General features: G+C 51.2%; 1 protein-coding gene across 6 annotated transcripts in view; it reads left to right on the top strand.

Annotated features, from left to right (window-relative positions):
* Positions 1-22,190, top strand: part of PLEKHA6 (pleckstrin homology domain containing A6) — an 82,534-nt gene that overhangs the window by 25,380 nt on the left and 34,964 nt on the right. For all 6 annotated transcript variants that reach the window (XM_081216269.1, XM_081216270.1, XM_081216267.1 and 3 more), the window contains exons 2-6: positions 11,066-11,146; positions 11,802-11,916; positions 17,459-17,563; positions 18,235-18,307; positions 21,307-21,407. In XM_081216269.1, the coding sequence (XP_081072395.1) occupies positions 11,815-11,916; positions 17,459-17,563; positions 18,235-18,307; positions 21,307-21,407 (381 nt within the window). In that variant the 5' untranslated portion in view covers positions 11,066-11,146; positions 11,802-11,814. The remainder of the gene's footprint in view (positions 1-11,065; positions 11,147-11,801; positions 11,917-17,458; positions 17,564-18,234; positions 18,308-21,306; positions 21,408-22,190) is intronic.

Here is a 22,190-nt window from a genome sequence, read left to right as displayed (position 1 = left end):
ATGCAGCCGACCTGTCTGCTCTTCCTCCCTCCAGCCTCACCAGAAGTTGGCCAATCCAAGAAGGAAAATGAGGCAGGAAGGAGGGACGGTTCCTTGTTCTTTCCCCTTTTCCAACCTCCATGATCCTCTCTGTAACCTTTCCCAGTTGCCTCCCCCAGGGCCTGCCCCCAGTAGGGCTGTTAGTAACAATATTTTAAAGCCCTGGAGGGGAGTCTTAATGCATATATTTTAATTTATTAATTTATTTATTTATTTATTTGCGGTACGCGGGCCTCTTACTGTTGTGGCCTCTCCCGTTGCGGAGCACAGGCTCCGGACGCGCAGGCCCAGCAGCCATGGCTCACGGGCCCAGCCGCTCCACGGCATGTGGGATCTTCCCGGACCGGGGCACGAACCTGCGTCCCCTGCATCGGCAGGCGGACTCTCAACCACTGCGCCACCAGGGAAGCCCAATGCATATATTTTAAAATGATGTATTATCCAAATTAATTTTGATTGGACTTTGGAATGTATCATTTGATTTTAGATTTTTAACTCTTTTGTCATTGTTGTTGGTAGCAGATTTCCTTTTTTTTTTTTTTTTTTTTTTTGGTTTAGCTGAGGACTGTAAGAGAACTTGCATTCCCTGAGGACACTGAGCACATATCAGCCGGCGGAAGGACAGACGGGTTTGGAGTTATGTGTTTTATAGAGTCCAAAAATATTAGAACTGGAAGGTGGCTTAGGAAACATCTAGCCCAGTGCTGTCCGATAGAATACTCCACAATGGTGGAGCATGCTACAACTGTCCTGTCCAGTTAGGTGGCCTCTAGCCATGGTGGCTCTTGAGCTATGGCTAGCGTGATGGAGAAACTGAAATTTTAATTTTATTTAGTTTTAATTAATGAAAATGTAAACAGCCACATATGACTAGCAGCTACTAAATTGGATGGAATAGTGCTCCTTGTTTTATTTCATTCCTTTATCTTATAAATGATTATAGCATCAGCCACTGACTGAGCAACTGTTATGTGCCAAGCATTCTCCTAGGTGCTTTAAATATGTGATCTTGTTTAATCCTCCCAGCAATGTGGTATCATTCCATGTTACAGATGGGGAAACTGAGGCCCAGAAAAGTAAAGAGGTCAGTACTGCTCAGCCACAGCCATGTGCCAGCCATTCTTTGTTTTCATGTTACAGCTCTCTTCAAAAGTTCTCCAGGGCTTCCCTGGTGGCGCAGTGGTTGAGAGTCCACATGCCGATCGATGTAGGGGGTGCGGGTTCGTGCCCCGGTCTGAGAGCGTCCCACATGCCGCGGAGCGGCTGGGCCTGTGGGCCATGGCCGTTGATCCTGCGCGTCCGGAGCCTGTGCTCCGCGGCGGGAAAGGCCACAGCAGTGAGAGGCCCACGTACCGCACACACACACACAAAAGTTCTCCAAGTCCTTTCCCTTCCAGGTCTCACTTTCCTTCTCTGGGATGTCAGGGGAGCTCACAATGATTTTTCTCAGCACACAGAGGTGGAGACAACAATGTCTCTCTCCAGACACAGTCATTTCCTGGCTGGTTCCACTGGTGACCCTTGTCCCCAAGCTCCTTTTGGATCTTTTCTACAGCAGACAGAAATCCAGGGAGATTCCTCTGCCCTTCGAGCCCTTAGCAAGCTCCCTGAGTACATGGGAAGTCCCAGATTCCTCACTCCCTGCAGAAGGAGGCGTTCAAAATTTCCCACAATCCATCTGCATCCCTGCTCACCTGTTACTCCCAATCTAGGAGAGACAAGGAGCTGAGACCTCCCAGGGGGCAGGTGAGAAGCAGTGCTCTCACTAGAGCTTTGCTGCCATCCCACCTGCCTTTGCATCCACACCCCACGCAGCCCTCCGAGGTGGGGGCCTCCTTCTCCCAAAGCAGTCGCCAAGGCTCCTGCCCTCCTGCTCCCATTGATTTATTGCTCTCTTCTTCCCCAGACAAAGCCTCTGCTCAGTAGACTCTTATCAGAGTCTGACTGGCCAGTAGGAAGTGAGAGGGGAGAGGAGGGGCCATGGAGCAGATGGAACCCACCCATTGGATTCCCTTGTGAGAGGATTCAAGGCTGAGCTCTCCTGCCTCACACTAGCAATTCAGCATCCCAGAGCAGAACAGCACATGTTCTCTCCTCCCACTGTGGTCAGACCACTGGCCTGCCTCTAAGCCACTCTACCAGACAGCCATTCAGTGTCTGGGTGTGAGGTGCCGGCCAGGCACAGTGACAAAGAAGGTCCAGGTTGTAAGCAGTTTGTGTGTGGCCGCCCCTCCACACCTCTGCACCCAGGCAGGTGTGGTCGGACTAACATTTTTGGGTACCTCCCATCCTACATCACACACAGTGCCCAGACCTGTAGCCCATGGGGGTTAGCAGCAAGAGGGTTTGTGACTTTCCCCCGTGTTCTTGCAGCGGGCCTTGTGGAGCCGTAGTCTCCCCCCTGAATCACGAGGCTCTCTTCTCTCCTGGAGATGAGGAGCTCAGGTTGGAGAAGTAGCAGGGACTGGGGACAACCAAGGAGACGGGAACTTTGTCTTGTGTCTCTTGTCACTGTAGCTGGGGCAGTGACTCTCGGCTCCCCTGACTCTGGAATGGGCCTTGCCTTCTTCCCAGTGCAAGGACCAGAGACCACATGAGTTTGATGGTTTCCCTGTGTTTACCCCTTCAGAGCATCATCACCTTTCTTCCTCTGCTGTCTAGTCTGGTAGGAAATTTGTGTTGTCTTCTAAGCAGGTCACCACTTATTACTACTGTTTCATTCTTAAAACGAGGAGACTGAGCCATGGAAGGGCTTGACGCCCGCAGATTGCTGGATTGGGAACCAAGAAGGCATTTGTAGCTTTTGAGGGTGTGGAAGGAGGGGCACCAGCCCAGCTGCATTACTCTCCAAACACTCACTTTGTACAATTCATTCCCTGGGGGTGGGGTGGGGTGACTGCTGTCTGTGGGACACCAGGACCAAATCTGCTGAGCTAGGAATGAGGAAGGCTGGTTCGAGTGACCTTCCATAGGCCTAGAAGCAGACAGCTGGGCTTCCTCAGTCTCTGAAGGGTAGGGGTTTGGGATTTGGCTCAGAGCTTGGCGGCAGGGTGTGTGTGTGTGTGTGGGGGGGTGGTAATTAATTATTGCTCTGCCCGTTACCTCTTGGGCCTCTTTTCAGTTGCTGACTGTCGGAGAAAGCAGCTTGGAGGCTGAGGGGAGGGGACTGGAGCCCTTTTCCCTCTGCTTCTATCTGGCTTAGCTGGGGGCCACTCAGGGGAAGGATGAGAGAAGGAAAATGTGGAGCTGGAGCCGTAGAGAGCTTCCATTTCTCCATTCGTTTCCTTTTCCCCTTAGCAGGGACAACACAGAGGCACAGGGCAAGGAGCATGAGGAAGCCCAGGGAGCTGGGTTGCCCCAGTTTTCCAAGTTGGGCCAGGGTGTGAGGGGGGAAATGCCTCCTGACCTGCCTGAAATGACTTCTGTGCCCAGAATCACAGTTCTTAACACCTTGGAAGGGCCGTCGGTGTTCAGATAGTTAAGGAATGGTCATCCTAGCAATGACACTCAGTAATTTATCAACCAGAAAGGACACTGACCTGGAGTCCTGGAGGGCCCCAAGGTGTCTCTGGATCACATAGAGGAGGGGAGGGCCAGTTATTAAAATATTGAAATTCTTTCTTATTGGAAGAGTAGCCCTTTACCAACCAATATGGAAGAACTTTCAGCATTTTAATAACTGGCATGATTATGCTGAATATCCACCCTGTTTATCTTTATTTTTCAGAAGACAAATGGAGTTCCATAAAGTCAAATAATCACTTTGAAAATAAGATAATCCAAGTTGGGGTAGACGATCAGCATGAAGATTCCCCATGAACTTCCCCTGAGTGATATTTGTACTCTCCCCCGCACCAGACACACACACATATGCATAAACACACACGCACACACTCACATACACACAGTGAAGCATTGCCCTGACTAAAGAGTACCCAAGGCCCTCATACCCTTACCTGCAGTTGTAAGCTTGAATGTCCAAGCTCAGGCGATTATATAGTGAGAGACTAGAGAAGGACATCCACATAGGATGGAAGGGAGGAAGCCTGGATCTGGATCCCTGATTTGTAATTTCCATCCCTTGGCTACTGAGCCAGCTTTTCTGCTTTCTACCTGAGGTAGGGGCCAAACTCAGGTGAAATTCCCCCAGTGTTCCATGATTGGTCATAGCAGGGAAGGAAAAGGTGTTTTGACCCTTTGGGGCAGGGAAGGGGCTGTGAGGACAGGCAGAGTTTAGCAGGAAAGAGAGCAGCCTGGGCCTTATCTCCTAGGCACTCAGCCCAGTAGCCAGCATTTTTGGATGTTCCAAGCTTACTTGGAGAAGACACTCTAATCTTGCCAGTTTGGAAATGACTGTGGCACAGGAGGAGGGCTGGAGCGAGGGCAGGGAGGAGAGAAGAGAGTAAATGCAAGTACAGGGCTGACAGCTGTGTCCCTAGAGCCTGCAGGACTGGTATCTTGATCTGTTGGCAGCATTTGGAAAAAAGACAGTGTCAGGTAGAGGGGCCTTTCCCACTTGCAAATACCTAGAGGTGCCACCGGGGCCGACCCCTTTCGACCTCCTCTTTGTGTGGCTGCAGAGGGATTTGGGTGGGGAGAACTTGGCTAGGAAGTGTATTTTTTCCTAGGAATGACGGAGGTTGGTGGGAGTCTCAGGAATCAGGCACATCAGGATCATTGAGAATGTAAACCAAGTTGGTTTTTCATTGGGAGAGAAAGGTAGAACACATCAAGCTCCTTGAAAATGATGATGAGATCCAGAGGGGAGGTGGAGAGCAGGAGCCAAAAGTCTCCCCACCTTCGCCTCCTTTGTCGGCTGCAGAAATCCTCCCTGGAGTGTGGACAGTCTGAGTTTGGAATTTGCTAGCTGGGGGAGAAGGAAGTGGGAGGGACGGGCCATAGCAGCCCTCCTTCCCACTCGCCTCACAGTCCTCTCTCTATCTAATGAGGGATAATGCCAGAAGCCAAAGCCTTGTCTGGATGGAAAAGCCTGGCGGGGCTAATTCTCAGGAGCTCTGGGGATGCCGCAGCTTGGTGTCCTGCAGATAACCAAGAGGGCCCCAGGGTGGAAGGAGTTGAATGTATCTCTCTAGTCATTCAGTATTTATCACGGTGGGACCTCTGGGTGTCCATCCTGAGTGTGTGGTGTGTGTGTGTGCACACATGTGCGGCCATGCATGTCTGCAAAGAGTCACAAAGACCCGGGTTGATTTTGCTGCTTTTGATTGCGTAGTGCCAGCTATCACTCCAGATAGATACCGATTCTTGGGGAGCATGTTTGGAGATAAGTCAGTACACAGTTACCTTCGTAGTGAGGCTGTCACTAGCGCCTGCAGTTAGAGGCTGCAGGTGTCTGTAGAACTGTAGAAAAGCCCAAACTAGATGGAGGACAAATGCTTGGAAAATGGAGAGGATCTACCTCTTTTCTTTGTAATTGATTGGTTTTGGCACTTCTGGAATGCCAGTCCCTGCATTCCCAGCCCCTTCTCCATCCACTGCCATCTTAAGCCTGAGACTGTGTGTTTTTCATTTTCTAGCTCCAGTACCTAGCATATTTCTTGATTTTTTAAATATTTATTTATTTATTTATTTATTTATTTATCTGGTTGAGCTGGGTTTTAGTTGTGGCAGGCCTTAGTTGTGGCAGGTGGGCTCCTTACTTACGGCACATGGGCTCCTTAGTTGTGGCATGTGAACTCTTAGTTGCAGCATGCATGTGGGATCTAGTTCCCTAACCCAGGCCCCCTGCATTGGGAGTGTGGAGTCTTATCGACTGCGCCACCAGGGAAGTCCCTCTTGATTTGTTTTTAAGCAGAATAATCATAGCCATTATCTCTTGTGCATAAAATATTTCACATTTTTAAAGTTTCCAGTTATTATTTCATAGAATTAGAAAGTACCTCATTTGCATGTGAGAAAACTAAGGGCCAAAGAAGTCAAGTCACCCTCATGTTGGATCTTGGACTGAAAGCCTGGTGTTGCCAATTCTCTTCTCATTGACGGCACTGCCATTGGGGCCACCTTCGTAGGTAACCGTGGATAGGGGAACACCTAGTGGGCAACTCGGGAGTTCAGGGATGCTCCTGCCTTCATAGCAAAATCTCCTTTATTGCTTGAGATTCCCCCTTCCCTTGGGTGGAATTCAAGAAGTCCATTTGGAGATGGATTCATAACCATTTGTTCTTGAGAAATGGAGGCCTTTGACATCCCAAAAGAAAGGGAAGAGGAGAGGGGGGAAAAAAAAACTGATTACCTGTCCCTGTTTCCCTTTTTTAATGTTCCATACCTGGTAAGTTCTTCCTGGTGTCTAACCTAATGAAAACCTGTCATCTGTGCAGTTTAGTGGCAAAGGAAAAAAACTCCAGCCAGGCATTCTGTGTGCTCACTTAATCCTGAGGATTTCAGAGCTCTCAACAAGCAGGGGAAACCCTTGAGCCTTCCTTCCTCCTCCTGTGCTATCTTCAGTGGGCATGGGAGAAGTAATTTAACTTGCAAGTTAAGCAAAGGCTGTGGGAGGCCCCTGAGCTCAAATTGAAGGGAAAAGGGATATTTTTGCCTTCTAGAGGAAGAAAACTCATTTCCCAGTGCACCTCCACCCCTCCTCCTGTGCAGATGAGCTTAATTTTCTTCCCCTCCTAATGAAGATGGATCAAAGCCAAGCTATATATTCAAGGGGGAGCCAGGCAGGGGAGCTAAGTGAAGGGGTGAGGGGACAGAAACAGAGCTGCTCTCATGGAGAGGAAGTAATTAATTTTAAGAGAGAGCAAGGATAGGGAAAGCCTTGGTAATAGAATGTCAAACTCCAAAAGCAGGTGGCTAAAAATTAAATCAGAGCATATGGAGTTTCTTTTGTTCATTCATTCATTCACTTATTCATTCAATGAACATTTATTGGGTACCTACTGTGCACAGGCAGAGACCCCAAGCAGGCATCAGGAGAGGGCCCAGCTCTCCATAACCACAGCAGGGCTCCAGTAACTGGATGAGGGACAGGGAGAGGTGGGATCTGGAAAGTGAAGCCACTTGTCATCAGGATAAAGCATTTGCAGAAGTACCACTAAACGGCTGAATATATTGACCTTTTGGATTTAGGATTAGTTGCTTAAATATCAGCAGCTGTTGACCCCAGCTGTATCCACCCAGCTTGTCTCATCACGGGTTAAGTAATTCTGTTGTCCTTTTCCATTCACTGATTGCTTTGTTCTCTGACTGAGTTCTGTCCTCAATCCAAAAAATTAGATTAGCTCCTCCCTTTCAGTATCTGTTGACATCACAAAATTGTCATAACAACCAGACTATGATGTCAACAGAACGCCTGGTGCTGCTGAAAGGAGCCACATTGGTCAGAAAGGATTCTGTCTTCCAAAGATAAAAATGGAATGATATCAAAAGCCAGAGGAACTGACATTTGATATCAGAAAAGAACATCTGGGCAGTATAAGATAACAGTGGGTCTGGAGCTTCCTTTCCTGGAACCCTTCACAAACAAACAAGGCACTTATTGAGACTGATTGGAGAGCAGGCTTACCTGGAGGCAGGGGCTTGGAAGAGATGACCTTCAGAAGCCCCTTGCGTGGAGGGCCCTAAGACACAGAGGGCATTAGGAAAAGGGGAGGTGTGGCCATCTTCGACCTCTGGAGAGTTCAGAGTAGCTAACCTCCCTGCCCCGAGCAGATCAGACAGTTGGCAGCTGGAATTTATTACATTGCATCTGGGCAGGTTTACAAAAGTAAACACATGGTGACCCCTCTGAGCCTCATTTGCTACCCTCTTCCTCATCAGATCTGGGAAGAAGCTTTTCTTCCATTTCACCCAAGCAGTTGAAAAGCCAGTCCTCGCCACCAGCTCTGGCTCCATGACACCCACACTCATGTGCTTCACTTGCTCTTCATCTGCTGGGCCACCCCAAGCGGAGGGCAAGCAACCTGGGGCTGTGTCTAAAGGGAATGTGTAGGGGGATGCCGCAGACAAGCTTCGTGTTCATTTATGCTCCTGTCCGTACAGAAGGCTGGGCAGGCTGGGAGGAGAGAGAGCTTCCCGGCATCGGCAGCAACAACAATAGCAGCACGTGAATCTGGAGCCCCATTTAACCCTTGTGCCCGCTGGGTCGAAAGGGTCTCCCTGAAGCAAGTGGATTTCAGCCCAAGGGCCTGTGTTCTGGGCTATAGGAGTTGGGGAGGCAGAGAGGGCTGTCTTCCTGCAGGTTGGGCTGGCATGGGTTTCTGCCGTGCAGATGGGAATGCAGCCCCAGACTCCTCCATCCGCCCAGCTACTCTGCGTCCTTAGCTCAGCGAGGTCAGACTACCTGGAAGTTGTACACCTGCTCCGTGTACTCCGTGTCTCCATGTTTGCATTTTCTCCTTGAGCACCTGAACTGAGAAGATGTCATCTCCTGCTCACTTATCCTGCCTCTGGCACTCTGCCGGGCAGTGTTCTGTCTGAAGGCTGGGAAGCTGCAGACCCCCTAGGGCACCTGGGCACCCCTGCCACCACCCAGGGAGAGGCCCTCCCCCTTCCTGGTGCTGGAGCCAGGAGGAGGGGAACGAGCAGCGCCTGCCGCTGCCACGTGCGCCTGGAGCTCAGCCACGGCACTGCGAGCCGGACCGGAGGACTTCCTTCTCAGAGGGATGGTACGAGCAGGGTGGCTGGTGGGTCCTCCGAGGCTGCCAAACAGGGGACAAAGCTGCCCAAAAGATGTTGAAGTTTCGAGCTGATCGACGGGTCAGGTAGGGATTTCTTCAGTGGACTGTGAGCCACGTGAAGTAACAGCTGAGTTGGCAGGTCACTGGATCCGGGGGCGTCAGAGTGAGGGGCCTGCCCCACGCGACCTGGAGAAGGGACAGCAGTTAGGTCAGTGGTTGCTGCATTGCAGAGCTTGTGAAGGGGAAGCTGCTTTGAAATTGGTGGCGCCGGGGTGGAGCGAGGACACCATCTGTAGGGGTTGCGGGGTAGGAGAGTCTGGGGCAGGAAGAAATTTGGTGTCCTCTGAAAGACTTGTGCCAGCTGACAGCAGACTGTGTGTGTGCCTCTGTGTGTGTCTGTCTCTCCGTCCATCTATCCATCCGTACCAGTGCCTGCAGGAAAGGTTCCAGCAGAGTTAGCACGGGGAACGTGTACAGCAGAATAGGCCGAAGGGGACGGAATGGGTGGAGGGGTGTCGGGCGGGGGGGGCAGGGGATCTGTGCCACTGGGAAACAGCAGAGACCTCAGTGCCTCAAGGATCTTAGCGGTCACAGGCTGCCTGCCCCCACCCCTAGATGAGGCAGAACCAGGGATGAGGTGACTGGAAACAGCTACTGTTCCTTGCAAAGATCCCCTGTGGTTAAGTTGAGGAGAGCCTCCTTATTGGACCTGGGAAAAAGGGAGGAGTAGGTTGAGAGGCAGGGAGCGGGTTATCAATGTGCTAGAGTTAGAACCCAGGCCGAATAGACACTGGCCAGATTTAGGGTCCTGGCTGCAAAACCAGATTTCCACAGAGGCTGTGGCCACTGTCCACTGGGCTTCTATCTGCCACATGTCTTTGGATTCGATCTGAACATGACTGGTTTGGAAGCTGAAAAAAATACCCTCTGATATGATCTTTAGTTTCAGCAGACATCTTAAGGGCTGGGAAGCATCCTCGGCTATGAAAAGGTGCTCTCCAAAAGGTTATTTTACTTCTCTCATGCAGCTGAAGGAACCACGCTGAGGTCTGTTTTCCCCTGGTGCTAGCTAACCTGCCACTTGCCAAGCAGAGCGCCGGCCCTTTGCTGTGGGAGTGCGTGGTGGCTTGGTATTAAGACCCACAAGCCGCCGTGCAGCCTTGGTAGGCTCTGTGCAGGCACCAGCTTCTGGGGGTGGACTGAGCGTGCTCTGGGCTCTCACAGTATCTCCCAAGAGGGTGAAGAGGACCTTAAAATTGTTCCAGCCCCCCACTGGCTGCACGCTTGAATCTCCCACAGCCTTCTTGCCAGGTGGCCCTCTGCTTTCAGAATCCATCTCAAATTGCTGCCACTTATGGCTTAGACCCTCTGCACCAGCCCCTCCCTAAGCTCTGTCTCCTGCCCTTCCTCCCTTACCTCCCTGCAGAGCCACCGGGAGCTAACGTGGCAGCCAGCCAGCCAGAAGAGCCACAACTCCCAAGGGAGCTTCCCATCTGCCTCTGCACAGACCCCGGCCCTGGCCCATGTTCGCCCCTGCTTCCTGGCAGGATGTCCACACAACCCTCCCTGGCCACAGCATCCCTTGATTAGATCTGACTGACTGACAGCCAGCACTCACCTCAATGCTGGACAGCTCCTGAGGTGTTGGCTACTCAGGTAGCCCCTAGACGGGGAGGCCCTGGACTTGGGGTGTGAGTGGGGCCCAGCCCAAGCTCAAGGATGGAATTTCTGGATGTCTCATTTCATTTGAAGAAAGATAGAGCAGCAGAGGAAGGAGTCCAAGGTTGCAAGAGAATTCTTTTAGCAAATAATGAGTGAGTGGTTTTTATGTGGAGCCCTGGCAGGAGGTGTCCCTGGGAGGGAACCAGCCAAACACCAAGTCTTGACTATTGGAGCCCCTCCCCGCCCCCCACATACGTGCCCAGGATGGCCACTGAAAGGGTTAAGTGGGGTTTCTTTCCAGCCTGGGGATCTCTAGTAAGTAATTAATACTGTCAGAAAGACATCTTCCTGCCCCCTCCCCTCCCCTCCCCTCCCCGCTCCTCCCCTCCCCTCCCCGCTCCTCCCCTCCCCTCCCCTCCCCTCCCCTCCCCTCCCCTCCCCTCCCCTCTCCTCCCCTCCCCTCCCCTCCCCTCTCCTCCCTTCCCCTCCCCTCCCCTCTCCTCCCCTCCCCTCCCCTCTCCTCCCCTCCCCTTCCCTCTCCAAATGACCTTCTACAGCCCAGCCCTCTGTCTTGCTGCTTACTGTCCCACTGGAGGACAGAACAACAAGCTCCTGTGTGGTCACCATCCCTGTCACTGCCTAGGGCCTGTCCACCCTTTAGCCTGTGTCTCTGCCTTCTTCGTTTTGACCACAGCTTCTCTCTCTCTCTTTTGCCTCCACAGCCATAATGAAAGACGGAACACATTTCTACACCCACTGACCGGCCAGGTCCCAGAGGAAAACAAAAAGTTTGACTTGAAAATGTACGTTTACCCCTTACTTGCTGTTTGGCCTTTCCGTCCTTAACCACCATCATCCCGCTGCCTCTGTGTAGCTAGGAAGAGGAAGGGAGTGGGGGTCAGAAAGGAGAGCAGGAGAGGTTTAGGGTCGCTCACCTCAGTTCTGAGGACTGGAAACTCCTGAGACCCATCTGGCTTGACACCTTCAACCACTTTTTCTGGAATCTTGCAGGTCCCAGGTTGTTGCATCCCATGGGCTGAGCTAAAGGAGTGAGACACGTCTGAGGCTGGCATGTCAATCACCTGGGGACTCTGAGGAGAGTAGTGAGGGAATCTGCTATGACCACGAGAGCCAAATGCTAATTCCTCTGATCTTGGCTCAGTAAATGAAAGGAAAGAAAGATAATTAAATGACTCTCATAGTCCGAGTTCCAGAGTCCTAGGGTCTAGGTTTTTAAGATAAATTTGCAGGAAAAAGAGAGGAGACTGTTCAGGGTTACTGGCATATAATCTCAGAAAAGCAGCAGGAGCCACTGAGAGGACCCCTTGGGAGCACTGAGGGGACCTAATTTGTGCTGAATGCTGGAACAGTGAATGGCAGGGTTGGGAAAAGGGATGGGTGGCACCCATTGTTTCTTGGTCTCCCTAGTCACTTCTTTTTTGGTCAACTTGAAATCAGATCGACCTTGGACATGTCCAATAAAGCAGGTGGGAAACACCCAACTACCGCCAACAGTGACCTATCCAACCACAACATGGTGTCCGAGGTCCCTCCAGAGCGGCCCAGTGTCCGGGTAAGTCCGGTCCCCCACGCAAGCTGTTGGGGAGGAATCCTAGGAAACGTATTAGGCTGCTTGCTTTTTTCTGCAGGTTCCAAAGAGCAGGTGATGTGATGCAGGAAGTGGAGAGTGGGGAGGAAGGAGGGCTCAGACCAGAACCATACAGCAGACCAACATCTAGACCAGGGGTTCTCAACCTTAGCACTATTAGCATTGGGGGCTGGATAATTCTTTGTAGTGTGGGACCATTCTTTCTCTGTAGCATGTTGAGCAGCAGCCCTGGCCTCTACCCACTAGATGCCAGTAGCCCGCACCCTGTGACAATCAAAAATTTCTCCAGACATTGTCAAATGCCCCCTGTGGGACAAAACTGCCCCACCCTCACTGAGAACCACTGATCTAGGGGGACAGCGAAAGAAGAATAACTCATGAAGGACATGGCAATTGAGCGCTCAGAAAGGTGGAGGAAGGAAAAGACCATCAGGAGGAAGTAATCAGAGAAGAATGTTGCAAAGAGGTCCAGTAAGATAAGGGCTAAAAGTATCCATGGGGTTTAGCAACATTGTGGTAATTGGAGACCCTGATAAGAGCAGTTCAGTGGTGTGAGGAGGGCGGAAGACAAAGACAAGCTGGAGAGGGCTTAAGAGGGGATGGGAGGGCAGATACAGGACACTGAAGAGTAGAAAACTGCTCTTCTAAGAAACGAGATAGTAAATGGTAGTGTAGTCATACAATGGAGGACTCTCCAAAAATTAAAAATGGACTGGAGTGAGATGTATAACAAGGACGAACCTTAAAAACATAATGCTGAGGAAAAAGCAAGTTGTAGGATATGAAAACCATGGTATCATTTATGTAAAATGTACAAACATGAAAAGTAATTCAGCGTTTTTATAGATAAGCTTGCAGTACAAGCCTATAACCACGGACAGGCATACTAATTTGTGGTCAGTGGTCACCTCTAGGGAGGAAGAAAAGGTAATGAGATTGGGGAGGGGGCTCAAAGGGAGTTTCCGCTCTATTTGTCATGTTTTATTAGGGAAAGAAAGCAACATGCAGTGGTGATTTAGTCCCTACTTCTCTGAAATGTTTGAAATATTTCAAAAAAAGTTTTTTAAAGAAACTTGACCGTGAAGGGAAATGAGGGGTGGAGGGTGGCAGCTAGGAGATATGCAAGATGCAGGGAGGTTTTCTTTGTTCATTTTGTTTTGTTTCAAGGTGTTAAGGGAAGGAGGGGAATGAGCCAGTAGGTAGTTTCAGGAGAAAGGGCATAGCCAATGAGTCATGTCTGTGTAGAGACAGGAGTCAGGTGCAAAGGTGCTGTCAGCCTGGATAGGGGAGGGGCCCTCTTCCTGAGGCTGCATAAGAAAGGTATGTGAAACATGGCGGTGGGGCTAGGAAGTTCAAGACACTCCCACTTCATGTTTTCAACTTTTGCAGGGAAGTAGGAGGTGGGGTTTTCTGCTGAGAAGAGTGGGGTGGATAGAGAGGCATTGGGGGGTGGGGGGCTTCAGAATAAGCCCAAGGGTCAGTGATCAACAAGGAACATTTGGAATATTGCCCAATAATACTGAGGAGTCATCTGAGGTCATAGACTGAATCTGTGTGGCTCTGATCCACAGGCGTCTGTGGTTTTTCTCCAGCAATGCTATGGCCTGGCAGATGGTTGCATTGACCTAGGGTTGAGGGTTGCTGGGAAGCTGTGGCAGAAAGATAAGGAGGCTAGAGTATTACTGAGGGGTTGGCAGGGGAATGGCTGAAGTGGCAGGGAGCAGCTTTTAGGCTGCAGAGAGCAGGTGAAACTATGACAGATGACGGACTGAGAGAAAAGGGAAAGATTTTAGGATTTACATATTCTGAGGGTGGTGGATGACTTCTTCAGATGGCTGATCTCCGCCATTATATGTGGGTTTTTACAAGCAAAGTAAAGAAAATAATTTCATTTTCCAGTTTGGGAGGTACTTTATGATAAACCCCAGTTTCTTCTTTCCTTCCTTCTACAAGTATTTACTAAGTGCTTATTGATAGCTAGACACCTTGCTAGGCTCCGGTGATAAAGAGATGAACAAAACAAAAGTTTCCCCCTACAAAGAGCTCCCAGTCTCGTACGAGAGACAGAAAGTCCATAGTTCTGTTGCAGTGTGACAGAGTCTAGACTATGAGAAGTTTCTGAGAAGAGGGAGCAGCAACTATTCTGGGAGAACAGGGGGGTTTCGGGGACTAGGGGGGCCAGCACTAGGCTGTGAAGGATGAGCTGGTATTTGGTAGTGGACAAGGGAAGTGGGGTTCCCCCGCCTCCCATGGTGAGCAAAGCCCTAGGGAGATGGGAGAGAACCACTCGGAGTGTGGCATGACCAGCGGTGGTGCCTTTCTGGTGGAGTGGCAGAAAGTGGGTGGCGGCCCAGCCAGATCTTGTAGACCTGTCCTTGTGCGCTGTGCTGAGGATTGGAATTCTCTCCTAAGTGACGAGAGGTAGTGAGAAATTTTAAGCAAGAGAGTAGTGTAATTAATAAAGTATTTCAGAAAGATAACCTTAGTTCAATACAGAGGGTAGACAGCCAGAAGAGATGACAACCCTTGAGGCACCAACAGAGGCATTGGAGAAGAAAGGACAGGCTTGAGATCCATTAAGAAGACACACTTGTCAGCCCTGAGTAAATGATGGTGTGGAGGAATGGAGGGAGGAGGGGACGGTGTGAGCTTGTTCAGAGTTCTGGTTTGGGCCACTGGGTAGATTGTGGCCCAGTCACCAAGATGAGAAGTACAGAAGAACAAGTTTGGTTAGAAAGAGGATGAGTTTGGTTTTGCGCTTATTTAATCCTAGTTGGACAACTAGTGAGCAAATGGACTGGAACAAATGAATCTATATCTAGATTCATTCTAGCAAATGAATCTAGATATAGATTAGGGAGTTTTCAGCATATTGCTGGCAGCTGAGGCAATGGGTATGGATGACATTACACAGGCACAATGTATGACGAGACTAAAAGCATAAGTTTGAGGTCTGTCAACACTTAGAGTGGAGGTGGAGATTGAGAAGGACTGGCCACAGATGCAGATACTGAAAAGTAAGGAATAGTGCCCCAGAAACCAAAAGAAGAGTTTCGGGAAGGACAGAAAGGTTCACATTATCGGTGCTGAAGAATGTCAGGGGGCTTCCCTGGTGGCGCAGTGGTTGAGAGTCCGCCTGCCAATGCAGGGGATGCGGGTTCGTGCCCCGGTCCGGGAGGATCCCGCGTGCCACGGAGAGGCTGGGCCCGTGAGCCATGGCCACTGAGCCTGCACGTCCGGAGTCTGTGCTCCTCAACAGGAGAGGCCACAACAGTGAGAGGCCCGCGTACTGCAAAAAAAAAAAAAAAAAAAAAAAAAAAAGAATGTCAGGGACTGAGTGGCCTGAGTTGACATCGCAGGGACCATTTCTGAAAAGAGTGGAGGAGGTTTAGGAGTAAAAGGAGGACAGGAAGTCAGGACTCTTCCCAGCAGCCTATCTCTGAGGAGAAAGAGAGGGAGGGGAGGGAAGGTGTTACCTGACGGGGACAGCTGGCGGAGGGTGGACGGGGCAGTCAGGTGTGTGGTTGCGTGAGGGACAGTGAGAAGGAGGAGAGAGAACGACTGAGAGAGACAGAGACAGACAGTGAGAGAGAGATTGAGAGAAAGAAACAGAGACAGACAGAGACAGAGAGACACAGGGATGCTTTAAGATGAAGAGACCTGAGCATGTTTGCTTAGGAGAAGCAGCCAGTGGAGGAGGAAGAAATGAAGACAGATTTGAGAGGTTATCAATGATGCAAGTCTCAGAGGAAACAGCAGTCTGGACCCAATAGCCTTGGAAAGGAAGAAAACGCCTCTTCTTCTCACACTGAAGGGAAAGAGACAAGGAGAGTGGTAAGGGCAGTAATGTTCTGGGTAAAAGGGTGTGAAATTGAGGAAGCGCTTTCTGGCAACCTCAATTTTCTCTGTGGGGGAGGATCCAAGCCATTGCGGGGAAGGCAGAGGCAGGCAGGTCGCTGGGCTCAGGAGAGAGGTGAGGGTGTGCAGTGGAGCACCGGGGACCGAGGGGTCACAGTGACCTCGTCTGTACTGTGGTGTGATTGTCCTCCAGCAGCACTATAATCTGGCTGTGAGTGCAGGGAGGGTGGATAATTTGATTAATCAGGGATTTAGAGTTTCAGAGAAGATCAAGCGGAAAGGCACTGGATAGGGTGTTGGTGTTGCAGAGTGCGGTTGATCTATTCCACCAGGGGGCCTAGGCTTTGTAGGGAAACAACTAACACCAGGAGGTAACTCATGGATCCAGGAAAAAAAGGCAAGGATTGAGGAGTTGGGGATCTCAGTGGAGTAGAAAAGCTGGTGTCGTTGAGGGATGGAGTGAGACAGCCCAGAGGATGGGATGCTGTGATCAGAAGATGGGGATATGAGAATTGACAACGCTGGTGGTGAAGGGGCTTGGGAGCTGGCCAAGTCTAAGGTGTTGCCATGGGAGTGAGTGGCTGGGGTGGAAGTGGAGGATTTTGGACTTGAGGACATCAAGGTAGTTTAAAGTTAGGCCACTGGATGGGTCATCCTCCCTCTCACTGTGGAGCAATGAAATTGTCCACAGTGATGGTAAGACTTAGAATGGAGAGGATGAGTGATATCAAAATCCTGAGACTCTGAAAAAATGATCTAGAAGCTGATAGTGGTGAGAAGGACTAAACAGTGAAAGATCACTGATACGTCGAGAAAGAGAGATTGTTGCCAGAATGTGGGGAAGTCCCTGTGGCAATAAGGAGCCCGGAGAACACCCGTACACCCTCCCTGCTCTGTGGTGTGTTGGACATTCGAGAATGAATAGGGGGCTTCCCTGGTGGCGCAGTGATTAAGAATCCGCCTGCCAATGCAGGGGACACGGGTTCGAGCCCTGGTCCGGGAAGATCCCACGTGCCGCGGAGCAACTATGTCCGTGCGCCACAACTCCTGAGCCTGCGCTCTAGAGCCCACGAGCCACAACTACTGAGCCCGCGTGCCACAACTACTGACGCACGCCTAGAGCCTGTACTCCGCAACAGGGGAAGCCACTGCACTGAGAAGTCCGCACACCGCAACGAAGACCCAACACGACCAAAAATAAATAAATTAAATAAATACATTTATTAAAAAAAAAAAAAGAATGAATTGGGCTTGGAGAAGATGATGACGTAGGGAATTTACTTGAAGTTGAATGGGTCTGAGAAAGCATTATGAAAGAGGTAAGGAGTAAGGCCAGTAGAGAAGGATAGGCCAGGAGTGAAATGAAAAATCTTATTTTCTCCTTAAGAAAAAGCCAGAAACACACATCGCTGTGAGACAGGTAGGACTATAATTTTGAGCCCCATTTTAGAGATAAGGAAAAGAGCCAAAGAATTGAAAGGCCGTGCCCTTGAGTTAGTAAGAGATCCAAGCTTCTCACCTGGGCCTCTTAACGTAAGGGCCCCCAGGGCCCTGGAGAGGGATAGCTCCCACCAAGGGCAGCTCCCCTTGCGGGTGGAGCAGGAAGGAGGAGAGGAAGAGTTAAGCTGGCTGTTCTCTGCATCCATAGGCCACCCGGACGTCCCGCAAGGCCATCGCTTTCGGCAAGCGCTCGCACTCCATGAAGCGGAACCCCAGTGCTCCTGTCACCAAGGCAGGCTGGCTTTTCAAGCAGGTGAGGCCTCCTGTTCCATTCTGCCCACCGCATCCCTGCTTTCTCCTCATAGCGCTGTAATTCCTCTGTAGTTATAACAGCCCATGTATATTTTGCTATGTCCCTCCAGGTCCTATTTTGGTATATCTCTGCGAAATCTCCTAATTTAATAAAGGCTCAGAGAGGTTGAGTATCTTCCCAAAATCACACAGAGAAATTAGTGTTATATTTGGGAATTCAGCCAGGTCCCCTGATGGGCAGATGCAATGACTTTGAAATATGCTGTCATCAACCCTATCAGAGTAACCCAGTGGCTCAGTCAGCAGGGCCCTCTTGCTATGAACGGAGGGGGATGTCTCCTCTAAGTCTAGGGGTCCAGTTCTCCTCGTTGACCTGGCCACTCTCCCTGCCTGACCTTCTGCTCACTCTTTCTGGCTCATCGCTCCACCGTTTATCTTCCCTGGGGGAGACACTGAGGCCCAGAACGACCGAAGTGGAAGGTCACAGGCAATAATGTAATGTCATTCCCTGCCTCTGAGGGCTCTTGGGGGTTGCTGCCACTTGTTAGTGGCAGAGCTGCAAGCAGAGGCAGGATGTCCTTATAATGAGTGCAGCCCTCTTTCCACTGCACACACCCACCTCCCCAGGCCCAGGTCACAGACTATCCTGTTTATTCCCCACTTCTCCTGCAGGCCAGCTCCGGGGTTAAGCAGTGGAATAAGCGCTGGTTTGTCCTGGTGGATCGCGGCCTCTTCTACTATAAAGGTGAGCTTGCGGCCTTCCCTGGTGGCGCAGTGGTTGAGAGTCCGCCTGCCGATGCAGGGGACACGGGTTCGTGCCCCGGTCCGGGAAGATCCCACATGCCGCGGGGCGGCTGGGCCCGTGAGCCATGGCCGCTGGGCCTGCGCGTCCGGAGCCTGTGCTCCGCAACGGGAGAGGGCACAGCAGTGAGAGGCCCACGTACGGCAAAAAAAAAAAAAAAAAAAAGAAAGAAAAAAGGGTGAGCTTGCGCCTGGCACTGGCAGGGGCTGTGGGAAGCCAGGGCCCCCTCTTTCTCATTCTGCCCTGTCACAGGGCTCGTTTTCTGATGGATGTTGGGGGTGGGGGGGCACATATCCCCCCTGTGGTCGCCGGCACCAGTGGCACGTGACAGGGGATAAAGACAAACTCACCTGCTCACTCAATCACTCACTCATTCGCTCACTCATTTCACATTCGACAATATTTACCGAGTGCCTAGTAGATTTCAGGCAGAATTCTAGGCCCTGGTGGGTGGTGTGGTGGATGAACAAGACAGTCAGATGACAGAGGGTGAAGTCCGGGGGAGGGCATGGGTGGGAAAAGAAAAGGAGGAAGAAGAGGAGGGTCCCTGGTCCTCACTAGCAGGTCACCTGCTAATTGGACCTTGCATGTTGAGCTTCCCCCATCCCACTGGAATGTATGATCCGATCTGTGTAGGCAGGATTGTTTGGTCAGTTTTGTTCACTGCTGTATCCACAGCACTGAAAACAGCACCTGGCACATAGTAGGTGCTCAGTCAATGTGGAGTCAATGATTATCCCCCAGCTTCTGCCCTCTGTGCCTACCCCACCACTCACTCTCTTTCCTCCCCCACAGAAAGGAGGGCAAAACTCTTATAACCTTGGTGCAGCAGCCTCTAGGAAGTTATTTTTAAAGTATGTACAGCAACAATATGTCAAGGAGGGCAGGGAGGAGCTAGTGAGGGTTGATGACAGTGACGGTTCTGTCACACTGATGCCGTGCAAGGAGGCCTGGGCGCTGAGGAGAGGATAAAATGATCGAGCAGCAGGAGTGTCCGTTTCCTTTTCCTCCGTGCCCTGGGAATGGCAGAGCTCTGCTTTCTCCAGGTCTCCTGGGAGCAATTCACTGAATCATTAACTTTGGCAAACAAAGGTTGTACCTAGTAACCACCACCACCACCACCCCCCGCCCCCCCCCACCCTTAGAACACTGCTGTCCCTGTGCCCTGAGGCACCTGAATCCCAAGGAGAGAGATCAGGAAGGGGATGCACGTCCAGGGTCTAGTCACAGAGGAGACCCCAAGACTGAGGGAGAAAAATCTGCTCAGGCTGGGCCCCGGGATGTAGGGCCGCACAGGAGCCAGAGTATAACAGAAGCTGGAGGGAAGGCCAGGGTCTCTGCAGGGCCTGGTGTGAGGGGAGAAGCTCTGAACTCAAGGGGCATGGAGATGGAGGGTCACTGTGCACTGAGAGATGCTCTCAGGAGACCCCTAAACGCTGGCCTGGACTCAGCCAGGCAGGGGGCCCACCTCCTCCTGGGGATGATGGCCTCTGGCTTCCTGAAGAAGCTCTGGGTTCCCAGCCCTCGTGTTCCTTTAGCTTAGTCCATCCTCTGGGTACCATGCCGAGGTCTGCCCAGGAAACTGGACCTTGGGCTAAGTATCTTGTGCAAGTGCTGAGTAAGGGGAGAAGGGGAGCTAGTGGAGTCTGTAACCCCTGTGAGATTTCTTCTGAACCCTAGCTGAGGGTTTTACAGGGTCTCTAGCCCCAGGAATAAAGAGCTATCCCAGGGAAGTGGGGAGGGTCTTGCCATGGCCTCATAGTTATAGCCCCAACCTCATGGTTCCCACACAGCACCCCTACCCTTTCGGTCTCCTGCTGATAGCTGGGGGCCTGACTAGCTAATCCTTCAGGCTCCTTTGGAGATTCGGGATGAATTATGCAGCAGCCTGATTGTTAGCCTGCTTCTGGGGATCAGAGGGCAGGGTGGGTGGGGGCATGCAGGGGCGTGTCTTCTGTGCAGACATAGGGACTGTAAAGGGGAGGGGTCTAGTCAGGAGAAGACAAAGCAAGCTGCCAGGTGCCTGGGAGAACCTTAGAGACAATTACCCAGAAGAGCCAGAGCCGAAGATGCGAGCATCCACTCTACCGCACCCCATCCCGTTATATCCTGTTCCATGTGTCACTGTTGGGATCACCTTGTTTGGAGAGGCACTGTGGATGGGAGGAAGGTTAAGAATGCTAGCTTGAAGGTCAGACTTCTTGGGTTAAAGACTAATCCACCAGTTTTTACTTAAGTAACCTTGGACAAGTTTTTTTTTGTTTTTTTGTTTTTTGCGGTACGCGGGCCTCTTACTGCTGTGACCTCTCCCGTTGCGGAGCACAGGCTCCGGGCACACAGGCTCAGCGGCCATGGCTCACGGGCCCAGCCGTTCCGCGGCATGTGGGATCTTCCCGGACCGGGGCATGAACCCGTGTCCCCTGCATCGGCAGGCGGACTCTCAACCGCTGCGCCACCAGGGAAGCCCTGGACAAGTTATTTAATCTTTCTGTGTCTCAACGTCCTTACCTATAAAATGGAGATCATAAGAGTACCCAGTCATAGGATTGTTGGGCAGGTTAAATCCATTAAGCCTTTTAACTTAGAACAGTGCCTGACATATGGCAAGCCCTCCAAAATGTTGGCTCTTCTGTGCTTGTTTGCTTGCGCACTGGAATGTGAGCTCCCCAAGGTCGGGCACTACTACTCTCGCATTCACCTCTACAGTCCCCAAGTCTAGAACACTGCCTGTAGGGCTGCCACGCTCCCCAGCTCCAGGGAGTGTGCCTCTTGCTGTGCAGAGCACGCCCTGTGTGGTTGTGTGGTGGCCCCAAGTGCCTGACAGATAGTAGATGAGTAACAGACATTTGTTGGTATTTATCCTAATAGAGCTGATACACTCCCCTCCCCTCCCCCCCCCCCCGCACACATACATCTCACTTGTGCCTCTGTTTCCTTGACAGATGAGAAGGAGGAGAGCATCCTGGGCAGCATCCCCCTCCTGAGCTTCCGGGTAGCTGCGGTGCAGCCCTCAGACAACATCAGCCGAAAACATACCTTTAAGGTCAGTTGGCCTTCCTCTCCCAGGTCAGGTAGGGGAGGGAGGCCGGCTCTTCTAGAGCATACAAGAATGGAACAGGATCAAGAGCCACCTCCTCAGGAACCCCAAGTGGTAGTACTGGGGTGAGCAGGCAGTGGTCTCTGGGCTCAGTACAGGCTGTTGTGAGGCCGGGACCCCTTCCTCTTCTCTCCTCAGGGTGGGCCTGTAGAGATGAGCTTCAGCGGTACCACAGTCTTTCCTGGGGGAGAATTAGTTATGTGCTGAGGCCATGGACCCTCTGCCCAGTGGCCTGGCACCTAGGAAATCCCTCACAGCAGAGGCAGGAACTGTGGCCGGGTGGGTTTCTAAGATCCATTCTGGAAAGTCTTCCTCCCCACTTTGGGCCCAGGGAACTAGACCCCCAGTCAAACTTACTCAAAGGGTCTCAGATGTAAGTTGTTCACTACTATTCAGTGTACAGCACGTTCCCACCGGCCCATGTAAGGGCCCTCAATTTGTCATTTGTCCTCACTTTCCTTTTTTTCCCTTTGCCCTTCAGCCCTGCTGCCTGCACCCTGTCCCCTCTCCAGCCCTTGTCATGGGCCAGCACCCTAGTATTTTTGCCACCTTGTAAAATGGGTTTTGTAGGCCTGTGTTTTTTAGTTTCCATAAACAACATGCTCTAATTAAAAAAAAAAAAATCTTTGCAGAAAGTTAGGAATTGAGTTTCAGTATAATTGAAAGCTACAAACCTCACAGAGACACACTTTGAGGGAATAAGGGCCCAGGGAGATGGACCTCACCTGC

The sequence above is a fragment of the Mesoplodon bidens genome, assembly GCF_964165515.1.
Source record: "Mesoplodon bidens genome assembly, chromosome: 2".
Taxonomy (NCBI): Eukaryota; Metazoa; Chordata; class Mammalia; order Artiodactyla; family Ziphiidae; genus Mesoplodon; species Mesoplodon bidens.
This window is presented reverse-complemented; position numbering and strand designations above follow the sequence as displayed.